The following is an 18697-nucleotide window of genomic DNA, read 5'->3' on the forward strand; positions in this document are numbered from 1 at the left end:
CAAATAGTGATATCTTGACTTCCTCCTTTCCAATTTGTATCCCTTTGATCTTCTTTTGTTGTCTAATTGCTCTGGCTAGGACTTTAAATACTATGTTGAATAGATAGGGGGAGAGTGGGCAGCCTTGTCTTGTCCCTGATTTTAATGGTATTGCTTTGAGTTTCTCTCTGTTTAGTTTGATGTTGGCTATTGGTTTGCTGTATATTGCTTTTATTATGTTTAGATATGGACCTTGAATTCCTGATTTCTCCAATACTTTTAACATGAAGGAGTGTTGTATTTTGTTAAAGGCTTTTTCAGCATCTAGTGAGATGATCATGTGTTTTTATTTTTCCTTTATATAGTGGATTACATTGATGAATTTCTATATATTGAACCAGCCCTATATTCCTGGGATGAAGCCTACTTGATCATGGTGAATGATCATTTTTATGAGTTTTTTTTGATTCGGTTTGTGAGAATTTTATTGAGTACATTTGCATCAATATTATTAAGGGAAATTGGTCTGAAGTTCTCTTTCTTTGCTGGGTCTTTACATGGTTTAGATATCAGCATGAACCTTGAGAAGTATTGGTATTAGGTCTTCTTTGAAGGTCTGATAGAATTCTTCACTAAAACCATCTGGTCCTGCACTTTTTTTGGTTGGGGAACTTCTAATGACAGATTCTATTTTGTTAGGGGTTATAGGACTGTTTAGATGCTTTGTTGATGCTGATTTAACTTTGGTACTTGGTATCTGTCTAGGAAATCATCTATTTCATCTAGATTTTCCAGTTTTGTTGCATATAGACTTTTGTAGTAGGATCTGATGATTTTTTGTGTTTCCTCAGTTTCTGTTTCTGTGATCTGACCATTGGTGAGACTGGGGTGATGAAGTCTCCCACTATTAGTGTGTGAGGTTCAGTGTGTGCTCTGAGCTTCAGTAACATATCCTTTACAGATGTGGCTGCCCTTGCATTTGGGGCATAGATATTAAAAATTGAGAGTTCACCAGGCAGTGGTGGTGTACACCTTTAATCCCAGCACTTGGGAGGCAGAGGCAGGCAGATTTCTGAGTTCGAGGCCAGCTTGGTCTACAGAGTGAGTTCCAGGACAGCCAGGGCTACACAGAGAAACTGTGTCTCAAACAAAACAAAACAAACAAACAAACAAACAAACAAAAAACCAACCAAACAAACAAGCAAACAAAAGAATTGAGAGTTCATCTTGGTGGATTTTTCTTTTGATGAGTATGTAAGTAGTGTTCCTCCCCATCTTTTTGATTACTTTTGGTTGAAAGTTTATTTTATTGGGTATTAATATGGCTACTCCAGCTTGCTTCTTGGGGCCATTTGCTTGAAAAATTTCTTTCCAGCCTTTTACTTTGAGGTAGTGTCTGTGTTTGTCACTGAGGTGTGTTTCCTTTATGCAGCAAAATGCTGGGTCCTGTTTGTGTATCCACTCTGTTAGCCTATGTCTTTTTATTGGAGAATTGAGTCCATTGATTTTGAGAGATATTAAGGACCAATGATTGTTGTTTCCTGTTATTTTTGTTGTTGGAGGTGGAATTATGTTTGTGTGGTTCTCTTCCTTTGGGTTTGTTGTGAGAGATTAATTTCTCAGTTTTCTTGTGTGTAATTTCCCTCATATTGTCATTCTGTTGTCCTCTTTAGAGCTGGATTAGTGGAAAGATATTGTTTAAATCTGGTTTTATTATGGAATATCTTGGTTTCTCCATCTATAGTAATTGAGAGTTTTCTGGGTATAGTAGCCTGGGCTGGCATTTTTGTTCTCTTATGACATCTGCCCAAGATTTTCTGGCTTTTAGAGTCTCTGCTGAAAAGTCTGGTGTAATTCTGATAGGTCTGTCTTTATGTGTTACTTGAACTTTTCCCCCATGCCTTCAATATCTTTCTTTTTCTGTGCATTTGGTGTTTTAACTATTATGTGATGGGAGGAATTTCTTTTCTGATCCCATCTGTTTGGTAGGCTTCTTGTATATTTATGGGCATCTCATTCTTTAGGTTAGGGAAGTTTTCTTATATAATCTTGTTGAAGATATTTGCTGGCCCTTTGAGTTTGGAATCTTCACTCTTTTGTAGTCCTATTATTCTTAGGTTTGGTCTTTTCATTGTGTCCTGGATTTTTTTTTGAATGTTTGAGTTAGGAGCTTTTTCTTTCTGTAATTTTTTTGTCTGTTGTGTATGGTATACATGGTATACCATATATATGATATACTGATTCATCCTTTTACAAAAACTATGTGCTCAACTCTATGGATAAAATCTTTCTTTCTTTAGTATATCATATATATATGGTATCTTCTATGCCTGAGATTCTCCCTTCTATCACTTGTATTCTGTTGATGATGCTTACATCTGTGACTCCTGCTCTCTTTCCTAGGTTGTCCATCTCCACGGTTGTCACCCTTTGTGTTTTCTTTAATGTTTCTATTTCCATTTTTAGATCCTGGATGGTTTTGTTCAATTCCCTCACCTGTTTGATTGTGTTTTCTTGTAATTCTTTAAGGGATTTTTGTGTTTCCTCTTTAAGGGCTTCTACCTGTTTACATGTGTTCTCCTGTATTTCTTTGAGGGGGTTATTTATGTTCTTCTTAATGTCCTTTATAATCTTCATGAGATGGAATTTTACATCTAAGTCTTGCTTCTCTGATGCGTTGGGGTATCCAATACTTGCTGTGGTGGGAGAAATGGGTTCTGATATTGCTAAGTAGTATTGGTTTCTGTGTAGGTTCTTGCACTTGCCTTTTGCCATCTGGTTATCTCTGGCTTAGCTGTCTCTGAATGGAGCATGTCCTTCCTGTGTGCCTGTGATCCTGTGATCCTGGATGTGTCAGAACTCCTGGGGTTCAAGCTGCATCTGGGTGTGGGCTGAGTGGGTGGGGATCTACTCCTGGTGCAGGTGCAAACTGGAAGAAGCCTGTACCTCTGGCTGGACAGGGTCCCTGCATCTCTGGGTCTTAGGGGTCTCAGTCATGCCAGGTATTGGGGCAGGGTTTGAGGTCTCACCTGTGATCCTGGATGTGTCAGAACACCTGGGGGGTCAAGCTGCATCTGGGTTGATTGTGTGGGGATACAGAGCACTAGCTCCTCTCAGGGCACAGGTGAAAACCAAAAGAAGCTTGAGTCTCTGGCTGGGCCATTAACAATCTTTATTATATATTAAGAAAATTAGTAGAAAAATGTTAGTAACAATATAATCTGCTTTATTTCAGATACATAATCTCAACAATTTTTGAGACTAATTAAAGAGAAAAGTAGTAAAAAGAATCTCATTTTGTTTATTGCTCACATTTTAGGTAACTTACCATTGTAAAAACAAGAAAAAAGAAAGGAAGAAAGGAAGAAAGGAAGAAAGGAAGAAAGGAATAAAGAAAGAAAGAAAGAAAGAAAGAAAGAAAGAAAGAAAGAAAGAAAGATTTTTATCCATAGAGTTGAGCACATAGTTTTTGTAAAAGGATGAATCAGTTGACAGTCAATCAATTAACAGTTCTCCTCTGGAAAAATTTTACATTAAAGGTAGGTAAAGGCGTCTATGGGAATGTCCACCAGAGATCATTTGTTACATTTCATTCTGTGTATACATTTGCATATACTTTTGAAAAATTCAAACCTATGGGTAGATCTTTCAAATGTGTAATAGCCATCGAATACATACTGTAGAATGACCTGAAAAAGTAGAGAGAAAGGAAGAAGTATTTGAGATAGTTGAAAGAAATTTCAGAACCTAGTGCCCTGTGATTAGGGATAGTAATATACAAAGGCCAGAAGAGATTCCTAGGTAGGGCTTTTGTTAAGGGCTTCTGATGCAGAGGAAAGAGAAAGCAGCATGGGAGTACCTGTGGCTACTGCCTCTGGGTTTGTGTGGAGACTGCTTTTAAAGGAAATTAAAATAGGAAGGGCATGTTTATTAAAGTAACGGAGAGTGAAGCTCAAGGAGGGGAGGAACATTCTTTTCTGGAAATACATGGAACACTTCCTGGAACTCAGGTACTTTCTCTTTTCCTTCCATTTTTAGTCTAATGTTTTTAGTCATGGTAACTAGGGAAGAGAGATTAGACAAACCTAGATTAAACTAACCACGAATTATAGCTTTGAATAAAACGTTCCTCACATGACCACCACATCTGCATTCATACTGAATAACTCTTGACCACAGATGAAAGTAGCAGATGATGAGACAGTGGAGCAGAGATGTCAAAACTTTCGTTTTCAACTTACATCAGATATTTGCAGGACCAAAACGTCAATGCAGGACCAAAACGTCAATGTTTTTTGGTTTTGTTGTTGTTGTTTTTTTTTTAACCAAAGTAGCCTTCCAATTAGTGCAAAATAATCTAGGAAACTTAATTATAATATACATATTAGAGATGTTATCTACAGAAAATCTGGTAGAAAACTAATGATATACTGTCCAACTAAGTAGCATCTAAAATTAGTGATTTTAAAGTCAACCAAGATAAATTAATCAAGGTAGCTTTATTTAGGTTTTCTCTGGTAAAAGTTCTGTCCTCTTACGTATTCTTAAATTTTGAGAGATTTAGGATTTATGTGTGCTCATTCAAGTGGCTACGTAAAATCCCAGCGATTGCAGTTGGTCTGGTCACAAAGACCTCCTAGTGTATCAACACCTTGGCCTTGCGGCATACTCTGGTATTTCATGACAAAACTATTCAAAGAGAAACGTACTCAGCTTTTGATGGTGCAAGGAATTTGTTTACTTTTGTCCTTTTATGGTTGCCCTGTGGACTCATTTTCTAATGAGTTAACAGTCACTTAGATTAATTTAGGAGCTCTGTGACAAAAGCATCAAGAATTTAATGGTTGTTGGTTTTTTTTTCCAGAGAATGACTTATAAGAGCCATAGTTTCAGTTTCCAGTGAGTAGTTTATTAACCATGCAGCAAGCAAAGGTGAAAGAGTAAATGGAAAGCAGAGGAGAAATAGCAAACCCTCATCAACTTGGGTAGAAATTGACTAGGGAAGTTCCTTGAGGCAGCCTGCTGGAGTATATGACTGAGAATCCCAGACAGAGCAGTGCTCCCTTGGGTTAGTACTCTAAGTAAAGAACCAATATAAAGTAGTGGATAGACAGCAAAACACCAAATCTTGTTCTTACAACATCCAGCAGAAATGACTGGGAAAGCACGGTTTAAACAGTCATGCTGGAGTACCTGACAAAGAACATTTTCTTCCCTGGGACAAGGAAGGGAAGAAGGGATTCTTCACTCTGATAGTCCACCCTCAACATGTACAAACAGCACATGACAGTTTACCAATATAATTTATAATGATGATGTACTTGTCTTCTATGGTATCGGTAAGATTATTGAGGAGAATTGGGTATATAGAATATATACCATACTTTTCGTGGCTGACAGGTCGTAAGTTCATCTTACGCCCTGAACATACATCTGCCGTTTATTCTATGTAGTACAGAAGGTAAAATATAAAACTCAAATTTATATTGAATGTGTAGTCTTGAGTTAATAACATGTCTTTTTCCTCTTTTAGAAGAGGCAGACCATTAGTACAATAACAGAAGTCTTGGCAGCATTGTTGTTTGTAATAATGTTGTTGATATTCCGTGCACTTACTGATATGAATGTTGCTGGACCGTATCATTTCACTCCTCAACGCATTGCTACCATGCCTTCTTTCATCAAAGATGCTCAGGAATGGGAATTGATTTACATACCTTCTGATATTGATGTGGTAACAGAAATCATTGAGGATGTAAAGAGGAATCTCAACACCACTATAAAAGGTTAGACATTGAAGTTTTTGGTAAAAACAAACAAACAAACAAACCTGCTACATCTATAAAAAATAATGCTAAAAATTGAGGTTAAGGTGGAATTTATGTCTTACTATTAAGAGTTGCGATGTGATAGTGGTAAGTAGGTCAGTGTGGAATTGGTGGAAAGATAGACAAATCAGTGACAGAAGAGAGAACCCAAAAGCAGATTGATTATACTAAGATGTCAGAATGACTTTGACAGTGATGTAGCAGACTATCATGAAAGAAAAACCTATTCAAAAAATAGCATGGGAACAATTGGGCACTAATAGCTAAAACCACAGAAATCCACATATTCTGCAAATTAACTAAAAATGAGTCATATACCTAAATGTGAAATGATGAAGCCTTTAAGAGAAAATGTGTGAGAAAATCTTTATAACTTAAATCCAGTTGATTCCTTAGACATGATGCAAAATTATGATGTGAGTTATTTGGACTCCTATTACCTAATACAGATGTGCCTGCTCTTGAAGTGAAAGCAGTCATCCTTTGTTTCTTACAGTTGATTTAAAACTACCTTACTGAAATTTCAAACACAGAGGTCCTTTAACATTTTCTCTTTAGGTTTTAGTTCTGTAGAAATTGGTTTGGGAATTTGGGTATTTGCTTTCTTGCTTGCTTGCAGTGCTGCAGATTGAACCTAGGGGTCTTATACAGCCTAGGCAAGCCTTCTGCTAGCTATGTCCTCAGCCCTGGAGCTTACAATTCTATATACACTAAAAACTACTTCAGCAATATTGTAACTCACACATATAGTCTTGAAAGTCAAGGAAAGCTGAAGTTTTTTCAAAGGGAAAAAGTTATTATTCTTTAAAAAGGGGGGGGGAGGTAGGGAAGATATAAAGTTTCAGCAGCTGCCCAGATGAGAAGAGATGGAGCCAGCAGGGAGGTCCCCTGTATGGTGGACAGCAGCTGCATGGTTAGAAGGAGCACTTTAGAGAGAGAATAAGCAATCCCAAAGTACAAACAGCAACAACAGCAAAGAACACATTTAGCTCTGGCCAGCATCAGAAAGAAACAAACAAAATGAGAGAGGGAGAGAGGAAAGAACAGGGAAGAGGGAGGTTAGGGGAGGATAGTTTTGCCTTTCGGATACTTATTCTACCTGTCTTGTTTTGTTTTGTTTTGTTTTGTTTTGTTTTGTTTTGTTTTGTTTTGTTTTAGTGTGACTTAAGGTGATTCTACCTTCCTAGGGGTGATCCTGGCTTCCTGAGGGGTGGTCTCTTGTCCAGGTCATAAACTCATCAAACTGGATTAACTCTTATGTTTTGGGTAGCTTGAAATGTTAGATCTCATGGAAATCTAGAAATACAGTTCCAAAGCTGGTACCAGTATCTGTACTGAAGTTCTAGTCCCCGCCCTCAGGTAGAACTTTGAGGTAGGGAAGGGGTACGCATTTAGAAGGAGATAAGAAACTAGATCTCAATTCTGGCAATCCTGGCCATGCTTTGTGTGGTCCCTGCCCTGAGTGTGACCTGTCCAGTTACTATCTCTTGTTCTTGTTACTCAGCTCTGAAGAAGTGACAGTAACTGCCATTAGGGAATTGGGATAATGACTGATCTGGCTGAATGGGGCATTGGGTGTGGCAGTTGGGATACCTCTCTGGTGAGCCTGTCTAAAAGATACCAGAGTCTTCAGATTTCTGTATTTCATTAAGATAATTTTTAAAAATAATTCTTAAATTTATTTTGAACATTTTTTCTTTCTTCTGCAACTAAAATGGCATGTACACTACATGCTTTGCATTTATCCATGTGTTGATGAGGTTGTGTTTAACTTCTAATCTTCATAATGCTGCTGAGGCTGGGGGATTTCATTGATCTGTCTCTACTGCTTTCTTCTCTATTACCATCAAACTCTTAACAAATGAGTTTGGCTTTATAAGGTTTAATTTGAAGTACTAGCCACTCCTTGTCTTTGCTTTTCTTTGAAACAGCTTTATATAACATCAAGAAATAAAATGTACCTCCCAGATATACTATATGTCTATTTAATGTATATGAGTCAGTGGATTTCAGTGTTCTTGGAGTGGTACAAGCATCATGACAATGGATTAGAGTCCACCTCCAAAGAAGCTTGTTCACAGTCTTGATCCCTACTCCATTAGGGAACACAAGAATGCTTCCTGTCCCTATAGACTGTCCTGGTTGGATGTACATTGTGCTGCGGGTTCATCTAACATCACACAACTTTTTATACTAAAAATTTATAAAATACTGAAAAGATTTTATACCTGAAAGATCCATTAATTACTCATGTCAATATTTAAGAAAAAAGGGTCATAGATTTCACAATATTTGTAATAGATTTTTTGTCTGTATAAAGTAGTATCTCACCTCACAAACAGAATTACTGGATGTTTTACTTAAGCAGACAATTTTGTCTCTGTAGTTCGGGGTTTTCCTACAGAAGCTGAATTTGAGGAGTACATTCTGTTTGATTATATGTCTCAGAGAGTACTGGCTGCTGTTGTTTTTGACTGTGGCTTCAAAAACAAAAATGATCCTCTGCCACTTCAGGTAAGAAAATTTTATTTAAGGTTTTCAAATAAGTAGTGTTCTTATAATAGTACCTTTAGCTTCTAGGATTTTTAATGAATTAATTACTCTTTACCCAATTTTGCAAATGGAGAAAGAATCATTCCTGAAACAAACTAATAATATGTAATAAAGCAAAAATACTAGCTCATTTCTGAGTGATTTAATGTCTTTGTATATATTACTGATTACAAGAGAATGTGATTTTTAAGTCTTCACTATCAGCTTGACTAGATTTAGAATCACCTAAGAAATCTAGGAGGGTAATTTTAGAAAGGGTGAACTAAAGGGAGAAGAACCACCCTAAATGTAGTGTCTCATGGGCTGTATAAGGGAAAGGAGAAAGCCAGAAGAGTCTTGTCATTTCACCTTTTCTGTTTCTTGACTACAGTGTGTACTACTCTGTTCTGCCATGCCTTTCTTTAGCATCTGAAACTAATTCAAAATAAATCTTTAGTCCTTGAAATGATTTCTGTCAGGTATTTGTGGTCACAGCAAAACACACACACACACACAAATATAGGCGAGAACTGTAGACTAAGGAAATCTTAATTAACCAGCATTTGTATTTCATGCATGGTGGTAAAGATATGTTTTAAGTCAGAGGTATTTTTATTGGTAAACAACTGAACTCAGAAATCCCTTCTTTGAATAAAAAACAATATAATTTCTTTCATAAATCTCCAGAAGACTTGTAGACTTAAATGTATCAATTCAACTGTATGGTATCAGAACTGAAGAGAAGCTGATGGAGTCTACAGAAAGATGAGGAAAGAGCAGTGCTTTGAGTTTGGAGTCCCTAGAAAATTTTATAGGCATCACATCCTGGTGGTTGTAGAAATAAGTGATCAGTCTGTAGCACCTAGATTTGAGCCACACCTACAGTTTCTAAAACAGGCCCTTATTGGAAGACAGAAGTAGGATCTGTATTATCTTAACATCGATCCCTTATTTTATGGCTCCATTCATCTATGCTAGCTTCCTTAGCATAAAGCTATATATCCATTGATGTGGATTTAGGTACATGTACATTAGCATACATTGGCCCAAAGTATCGTCCGTGTCATGTTAAGTTTCATTCTTGCTACCTACAGACTCTTCTCAAATCTCAAATTTTTGAATGAAATTTCCAATGCTAAAATTCTCATAGATTTTCTATAGTGCTTAGTCGATTTCTCTAAATGATATTGTTTCTCTAAAACTTTTTATTTATTTATTTATTTATTTATTTATTTATTTTATATGATTTGTGTGAGAGTGTAGGCACTTGGCCATGGCTACAGCATACATGTGGAGGTCAGGGGACAACTTTGGGGAATCAGTTCTCTCCTTCCCCTGTGGGTCTTGGAAATCAAACTTGGTTCTTCAGCACTTGCATAGCAAGTGCTTTTACTCACTGTGCCATCTTGACAGCCTTGTTTTGATGACTTTCTAAATGAATATTATAGCATTTGTTGATGTCATTTATAATATAAACTAACTAATAGATACCAGTTCTTTTCAGTTTAGTTTTCTGACAACATCTTTTGTTTTTCCATGTGAATATCATAGTCAACCTGTCCAACCTCAGATGAGATCATGTCACAAGACCGTAGTATGGGCAGGCGACATGGTTCCATAGGTAAAAGAGCTTGCCTTGAAAGCCTGACAAGTTGAGATTGACCCTTGGAATACATGGCAGGAGACAACTGACTCCTGAAAGTTATTCTCTGATCTCCACATGCAGGCCATGCCATGTATATACCTGTGCACTCACTCTCTCTCCTTTTTTCTCTCTCTCTCTCCCTGTCTTTTTCCCTTCCCTTCTCTTTCTTTCTTTCATCATTCATATGTGTGTGTGTGTGTGTATACATACATACATATATACACACACACGGTAGTAATAATATATTTTGAAAAAATAAATTTTAAAATTCTAGTGGCTTATGTAGGCTTTGGCATAAGATTTATAGTCATCCAGATGTGTCTCCATTCCCACATCTCCAATGCAGATACTACATATTAAAAAAGAATGGCAATTTCCCAGGCTACACCAAGCTACTCTCTTCCCCAGTAGGATAGCAGGCCAGTTCTTATCTTGTGGAGACTCTCTGACTCAGAGCTCCAAAATCTCTCCATCCAGCTTGCTAAGTTCCTGCTGGCAGGTTGCTACCACGCTATCCCCGTGCTTCAAACCCCCCATGGCCTTTGTGGTGCACATCTGGCAAGCCCATGCTTTGCCTCCATACCTTTCTTGAACCCAGGCGAGCCACTGCATGAAGGAAAACACAACACAAACTTAGTTCAGAAACAATGGTAACTCACTCACTGGGTGGAACAACTAGAACCCTAATCTTGTAAGTCATATTAAATCCAAATCTTCTGGTGGTGAATCCTTCCATTGAAACTGGGTGACAATAGTAGTTACATCTTGTCCTCACACTATCCCCATCCAAAAAGGGCCCTTTTTCTCTCCTGCTTCCTCTCTCCCCCTATCCAAGCTGGAAGTCCCTCCTACTCTACTCGCCCAGTTATTGGCTCCTTCATTAGGAGATGGTTTACAAGAAGTCAACTGAGTATGTGACTCACTCCTTGTCTGTAGTTCCTCCCAGGGGAGCAGAATTAACATCAAAATACAAACAGCACTAGGCCCATATACAACAGAAAAATACATATTGTGAGGTGCCCTGAGGAAATGCCTTATTTCATACCCACAGAACTCAACTGTCATTCACTGTCTAATAGCAGCCTTGGTTCTTCATATTAGTTGTGATTCGTTGTTCCCTCTCATAGTAGCTCCATCATTTGCTGGTGTACAACAGTGTCTCATTACCATGGGCAATCGTGGAATTCTCATGGGAATATGACTACTTTCCCTGTTGTAGTTAATTCCTCTAACCTATAAAAACAGGAGCTTAACTGAACAGAGCTTAAGATTATAGGGATGGAAGGTGTACATTTTACTCACAGATCATTACTTATAGAGAGTGAATTTTTTAAGGGCCAATTCAGCTTCTATGCCTTAGTTGTCATGCCCTCATGCTCTAGCTCTCAGAGCACAAGTCTGGGTGAGTTATTAGCTATGTGGACTGTATCCTATTCACTAGGACCCATGATAAAGACCAGATTCCTACTAAACTAATGCATTGAATGAGAATTTATTGCTTTGGGTTTTTCAAGACAGGATTTCTCTGTGTAAACCTGGCTGTCCTTGACACATCTATGTACACCAGGTTGGCCTTGAACTCAAAGATCTTCCTGTCTCTGCTTGCTGGGATGAAAGATGTGTGCCACCACACACACTAGCTGAGATTTGACAGGTCTTTTTCAGTTTCTCCCCTCAGGCTTACTGAGTGTTGAAAAAGGCCCATAGTTGAGTCCAGTGTCCAGTACCTTCTATAATATAAAACATGCCCCTTGCCTAAGGCAAGTTGTCTATACTCTGTACACCTGTGACTTCTTCATAGAATTTAGTAGTAGAAGCAATGATATGTCCTTAAACTCTGGTGAGTTTATACCAAAGAAAATTCTTTAATCAGTAAAGAGAAAAGTGTTGTATAGTAACAGAAATGCCTAAACATTTCCAGAAAATTATGCTAAGAAAAAATCCAAGACCTCCAAAATTAACAGCTGCTATTCCACTTAGATAAAAATTTTCAATAACAAACAGTTTTAAAGTGAAAAATAAACTTCTAATGTCTTGGGTCAGATAACCATTAAAAGGGGTGGGGCTAATGGAACTGTTCAGCATCTTCACTGTATTGATGGATATGGAAATTCCACATATAAGAAAACTTTGTGTACAACCTACAACAGACAGGCATATCTACAGAAACCTATTGACATACCTTACAAATTACAAATACATTTACTGAATTATATCAATATCTTCATCTTGCGTTTATATATTATATATGCCATTATAAATATAGACACATACATATATATGTATATATGTACATATATACACATACATATGCATACACACAATCTAAGCTTATACCAGATTTGTTGATTATTTCTTTAAACTTCATGTGAAGCTAAATTACCTTGAAATTTTCTATTAATTTAGAATGAGATCATGACTATACAGGGATTTTATACATTTGTTGTGATTTTTTCCTACTGAGTATTATATTTTAATGATGACTTATAGATTTGTTTTAATATATCAGAAGCTTTCCATCTTATTAAACAAATCTGTTCTGTATAGCAAGCCTTGATTGAAGAGTTTTTATTTTCAAAAATTAAACTTAAGAAAATGAATCATGAAAACATAGTGTTTAAAGAAATTATTTATAAAGCATATTTGTGATAATATACTAATATCCAAAAATGTCCTGTAACTCAATAATAAAAATTTTAATTTTGGGACTGTTTGTAAAATTAAACAATGAGATACTGCTATCAAACACATGCATCATATAATATATATTAACATATTTATTTCCTGCTTTTATTCCCTAATCTGAACTCTATCACTGTTTCCCAACATTGTCAGCTGAATGATGTCTCTGCATTCTTTTTTCTTTTAGTTAGTGGACATGGTTTCTGTTTTTTCCTATATCTTGAACAGTTGTATATCATTCTGTTATACACAGGTGTCATGGTTTTATCCATCTCATATATTGCAATTAAGTTAATTCTTATACATTTAGACCACAGACAACATTATAACAAGCTTGCTGTTCAAAATTAATTTATAATTCAAGATTATTCAAATCTGTTTCTTTAAAAAGTATTTCTGGGCCGCACAGAGAAAAACCCTGTCTCAAAAAACAAAAACAAAAAACAAAAAGTATTTCTGAGTTGATCAGTAATTGACTGATGTGGTTTCAGAGATTGTTGTGGATTAACTCATTAAAATATAATAGCAGTTGGAACAGAATTAGGAGGTAATCAGGTCATGAGGGCAGCCCCCTTTTGGGTCTTTACTTCTTTGTATTTTGCCAGTATAAGTAAAAAGAGTAGCTTATAGTTCTGTATTATAAATTTACATTTATTTCATGTCCTTGAGAATCTTTTCGTGCTTGTCTCTGTTTTCTGTGTTTTGAGTAGAATTCAAATGTACCCAGGGAGCATCCATTCTTTACCTTGTTCACTGTGCATTCTGGGCATTCAGAATTTATCAGATTGGTTTCATCTCTAAAGTCACATGTTTTTCTGCTGGGATGTAACTTTATTGCTAACATTTGCTTTTAATTTTCTTTTTGGTTTTCAACATATATGACTGTTTACTAATACTTTCAGGTAAAATATCACTTGCGTTTTGTTGGTGCACAGAGGACCATCTGGTGGCCAGACAAGATAGGCTGGAACACAAGACTTCTCTTTCCTAATCATCCTTCTATACAACCCAGGAATCCAAATTTTCTTGATGGAGGAAGTCCTGGTAAGCAAATCTTCAGCGTGCTTATTCTATCAAAATTATCACAAACTAGTACTGTTATCCTCAGATTGTGAGACCCCCAAAGAGACCACCAGGAACCACAACTCTGATGCAAGCACAGGAGAGTCTTTATTCAGGCTTAAGCCTGGGCCGCAAACCTTCCTGATGCAACAGGATAGGCAAGCATCCCCCGAGGTCTAAGGAATGGAGTTTATAAAGGAAAAAAAAACTACAAGTGGGGATTTCTAAGCCATGGCATTACATGGTTGGGTAAGAGGATAAAAGAATGCTGGCCTTTAAGCTAATTGGGTCACAGAATCTGGTCAAACCTCAAGGAGGGACCACACATTTAAAAGAGAATGGGAATGACTCACGTTTCATTAGCCCACCCTGTCTTTATCTGCTGGCCAAGAATATCTCATGTTTTTTCTCAGAACTCAAGGGTAGGGGGGTCCAAGTTACTCTAAGAGTAACTTAAAATGGAGTTAGCTTAAAATGGAGTCTGAAAAACAAAATGGAGTTTGTTCTGCTACTTTAATCCCTTCAGTACATGTATAAACATATACTTATGTTTAAATATTTACATTCATTTAACAAATGAGAAATGTTTATTCTTCATGGTAATTAAAATTTATATTATAACAGTCTTTTCAGTCTTTACTCTTGATAAACTTAATATATCTTATTGTATCTACCTTCACTTCTCATAGCAGTATAAATATATATTTTTTGTATTATTTATTTTATTTTTTTACATCCCAAATGTTGCCCCCTTCCCAGTCTCCCTAGCAGAGTTCTTCCCCCTATTTTTACTTTCATTCAAAAAGTATTCAGTATATATGTGTATGACTAGGGTTTACTATGATATTTCTGTATACACCTACAGTGTACTACATCAAATCTTGCTTCTTGTCTATCTTCCATAATCATAGTTCAATACTTAGATTAGATTTATTTAATTAAACACAGAGTACACAGTGCTTGTTTGTCTATATGTGTGTATTACTTAACTTAATGTCATCCTGTTATATTCATGTTGCTGCAAAGGACAACATGTGTGTCATTGCACAATGGTTATTGACAACCACACGGATTAAGGCAATTAAAATTTTGAATTCTTTTTATTAATAGCCAGACAAAGAGCAAGCTCTTGCCTCTGAAAAGTCTGGTAGTTCTCACACTGGGTACAGCATTTTTAAAGAAAAAACTATAATTACATCAGTGTTCAAAGTGTACTTTTCTGATTGCTGTGCAAGTTTCTGTAGTATTTTCCAGACTCAGCATAATATGTTTGGACCATGGTCAAGGTTATGGACAGTGTCTGAAGCACTGGTAAGGCAGAGAAGGCTGTTGGTGGGGGTGGAAGCTTAAGAAGTGACTTGGCAGACAGAAACACACACACACACACACACACACAGAGGACCTGGTACAGACCATTCCAAGCCCTGTGCATGCTACCTAGGTCTGTGAATTCATTTGAGCTTTGATCATGTTGATTTATAGTGTCCTCCATCCCCTCTGTATCTTACACTCTTTTTACTTCCTTTTCCATGAAGTTCCTTGAGTCCTGAGGTGAGAGAGTTGATGAAGAAATCTCATTTATAGTTGAGTGTTCAAAGTCACTCAGTATAATATCTGGCTGTGGGTCTCTGCATTTGTTCCCATCTGCTGCAGGAGGAAGCTTCTCTGATGATGGCTGAGCAGGGACTGATCTGTGAGTGTAGTAGGATGTCATAAGGAGACATTTTATCACTGCTTTTTTTTTCTTTTTAGAACAGCAGTATTTTGTTTCACCGTAGGTCTCTGGGTTATCTAATCTCTGGTTCTTGGCCATCTGAATAGTGTTGGGTATAGATTGCATTTCCTGAAGTGGACCTTAAGTCAAATCATATATTAGTTGGTTACTCCGACAAGCTGTATGCCATCATTGCCCTGGAATATCTTGGAGGCAATTCATCACTGTAGATAAGAGGATCTAGTTCTGTCTTGGTGTTTACATTTCTCTTCTGGTAGCATTCAGAACACCTTCCTGTACCAAAGACTATAGAAGTGAAGGATCGTATAGGTACCAGCTCCACTAGTCGATGTTCAATGAATTGTGTGAGTATTGTCTTCAGCCATTGGGGCCTTCCTGCCAGTTTTCAGAGAACAACCTATAGTCTTGGCATCAGCCTAAGTTTGAGGGGCCTCATGGGACCCCTTTGGCCAACAACTCAACTAGACGTAATTCAATCCTGCTACTGGAAGCTTCATTTGGTGAAAAGAGATATCCGGTTTGAACTGTATCTCTCCATTATTTGGCAATTTCATTTAGATCTCTTTTATGTTTGTATAAACTTTAGGGAGTGTTAACTTTTTATACTAACCCTCGAAGGGCCCTTAACTTCATCTGTCTCTCCCTGTATTCACTCTTTTTGTCCACACCCTCCCCACTTGATCGCCCCATCCCAGCACCCTCATCCTCCAGAACTTACATATTCTGTTTCCATTTATTAATAAGATATATCTGTACCCCTATTCCCTTATTCTGTACCTAACCTCTGTTATTGTATGGATTTTAGATTGCTTATTAAAGACTTAGCAATTAACGTATCACTTGTTTTATTGATCTTAGCCATTCTGACAGGTGTAGGATGAGAGCTCAAAGTAGTTTTGATTAGCATTTCCCCAATGACTAAGGATGTTGAACATTTCTTTTAAGTGTTTCTCAGCCATTTGACTTTCCTCTTTAAATAATTCTGTTTAGATCTGTACCCCATTTTTCATTGGTTATTTGTTTTCTTGATACCTAGTTCTTTTTTTAGTTCTTTATATATTTTGGATATTAACCCCTATTGGATGTGTATTGGTAGAAATCATTTTCCATTCTGTAGATTGCTACTTGGTACACATATTGGTGTTTTTTGCTGTGCAAAAGCTTTTCAGTTTTATGACGTTCCATTTATTAGTTATTGATATTACTGCCTGCGCTATTAGTGTTGTGTTCAGAAACTTGTCTCCCGTGCCAATGCATTGAAGGCTATTTCCCACTTTCTCTTCTATCAGGTTCAATGGATCTGGTTTTGTTTTTTTGTTTGTTTTTGTTTTTTGGTTTTTGGTTTTTTTCGGTCTTTCATCCACTTGGAGTTGAATCTTGTACAGGATGATACATATGATGGATATATTTGCATTCTTCATGAAGCCATCCAGTTTGACAGCCCCATTTGTTGAAAATGGTTTCTTTGATCCAGTGTGTCTTTCTGGCTTCTTTACATAAAAAAAAATCACATGGCCATAGGTGTGTGGATTTATGTTTGGGTCTTCAATTCAATTCCATTGATCAACATATCTGTTTTTATGCCAATACTATGCTGTTTGTATTACTCTGTAGTACAGCTTGAAATAAGGGATGGTTATAACTGTAGTAGTTCATTTATCATTCAGGATTGTTTTAGCTATCATTGGTTTTTATGTTTCCATATAAAGTTGAAAATTGTCCTTTTGAGGTCTGTGATAAATTGTGCTGGAATTTTGATGGGAAATGCATTGAATCTGTAGATAGCCTTTTGTAAAATGGTCATTTTTATTATATTAATCCTACAGACCCAAGAACGTGAGAGGTCTATCTTCTATATATCTTCTTCAATTTCTGTTTTTCAAAGACTTGAAATTTTTATCATGGAAGTCTATCAGTGGCTTAGTGTGAGTTATCTCAGCATATTTCATATTATTTGAAGCTATTTTTCAAGGTGTTATTTCCATGATTTCTTTCTCAACTTGTCACTTGTATATAGGAAGGCTACTTTTTTAAAAAAGTTAATCTTGTATCCAGCCACTTTGCTGAAAGTATCTATTAGCTGGAAGAGTGTCTCAGTGCTGTTTTTAGGTTCACTTTTGTACACTATCAAATCATCTGTAAATAATAATACTTTGACTTCTTCCATTCCAATTTGTTTCCCCTTGATCTTCTTCAGTTGTCTTAGTGCTCTAGCTAAAATTTCAAGTACTGTATTGAGTAGATATTGGAGTGAACAACTTCTACTTGTTCCTGATTTTAGTTGAATGTTTTAAGTTTCTCTCTATTTAAGTTGATGTTGGCTATTGGCTTGCTGTAAATTGCATTTATTATGTTTAAGTATGTACCTTGTATCCCTAATTTCTCCAGGACTTTTATTATGAAGGGGTGTTGAATCTTGTCAAAGCCCCTTTCTGCATCTAATGAGATGATCCTATAGTTTTATTTTTTCAGTTATTTTTTCAGTTTGTTTATATGATGGATTACATTTACTGCTTTTTAAAATTTTTTTATTGAATATTTTATTTACATTTCAGATGTAATTCCCTTTCCCCATTTCCCCCCTCCCAGGAACCCCCATCTCATCCCCCCTCTTCCTGCTTCTATGAGGATATGCCCTCACCCACCTTCCCACTCCCACCTCCCCACTCACGATTTTCCTCACACTGGGGCGTCCAGCTTTCACTAGACCAAGGACTTCCTCACCCACCTATTCCTGACAATGTCATCTGCCCCTGTATATACAGCTGGGGCCATGGGTCTCTCCCTATGTGCTCCCAGGCTAGTGTTTTAGACCCTGGGAGCTCTGGTTGGTTGGTATTGTTGCTCTCCCCATGGGGCCACACACCCTTTCAGCTCCTCAGTCTTCTCTCTCACTCCTCCATTGGAAACCCATGATCAGTTCAATGGTTTTCTTATATTGAGTAACCCATGCATCTCTGGAATGAAGTGTACTTGATTATGGCGGATGAGTTTTTTGGAGCATTCTTGGATTTGTCTTACAACTATTTTATTATATGTGTGTGTGTGTGTGTGTGTGTTTATAAGGAAAAATGGTCTGTAATTTTCTTTCTTTGATAAGTCTTTATGTGGTTTGGGTATCATGGTGACTATGGCCTCATAAAATGAATTGGAAATGTTTCTATTTTATAAAACAATTTGAAAGTCTGGTAGAATTGTGCATTAAACTTACCTGGTCCTGAGCTTTTTTGAGGG

At 36.8% G+C, this 18697-nt stretch overlaps 1 protein-coding gene across 2 annotated transcripts in view; it reads left to right on the forward strand.

The window, feature by feature from the left end:
• The window catches only part of LOC114618480 (ATP-binding cassette sub-family A member 3-like), a 187718-nt gene that overhangs the window by 14851 nt on the left and 154170 nt on the right, over nucleotides 1–18697 (forward strand). The window contains exons 1-4 of one of the 2 annotated variants that reach the window (XM_028764248.1): nucleotides 3459–3518; nucleotides 5513–5765; nucleotides 8194–8321; nucleotides 13569–13710. In XM_028764248.1, coding sequence (XP_028620081.1) covers nucleotides 3459–3518; nucleotides 5513–5765; nucleotides 8194–8321; nucleotides 13569–13710 — 583 coding nt within the window. Of the gene's footprint in view, nucleotides 1–3458; nucleotides 3519–5512; nucleotides 5766–8193; nucleotides 8322–13568; nucleotides 13711–18697 lie in introns of those variants that run through there. The other variant, XM_028764249.1, reaches the window with a different exon arrangement.

The sequence above is a fragment of the Grammomys surdaster genome, unplaced genomic scaffold (assembly GCF_004785775.1).
Source record: "Grammomys surdaster isolate TR1022 unplaced genomic scaffold, NIH_TR_1.0 142, whole genome shotgun sequence".
NCBI classification, from domain to species: Eukaryota; Metazoa; Chordata; class Mammalia; order Rodentia; family Muridae; genus Grammomys; species Grammomys surdaster.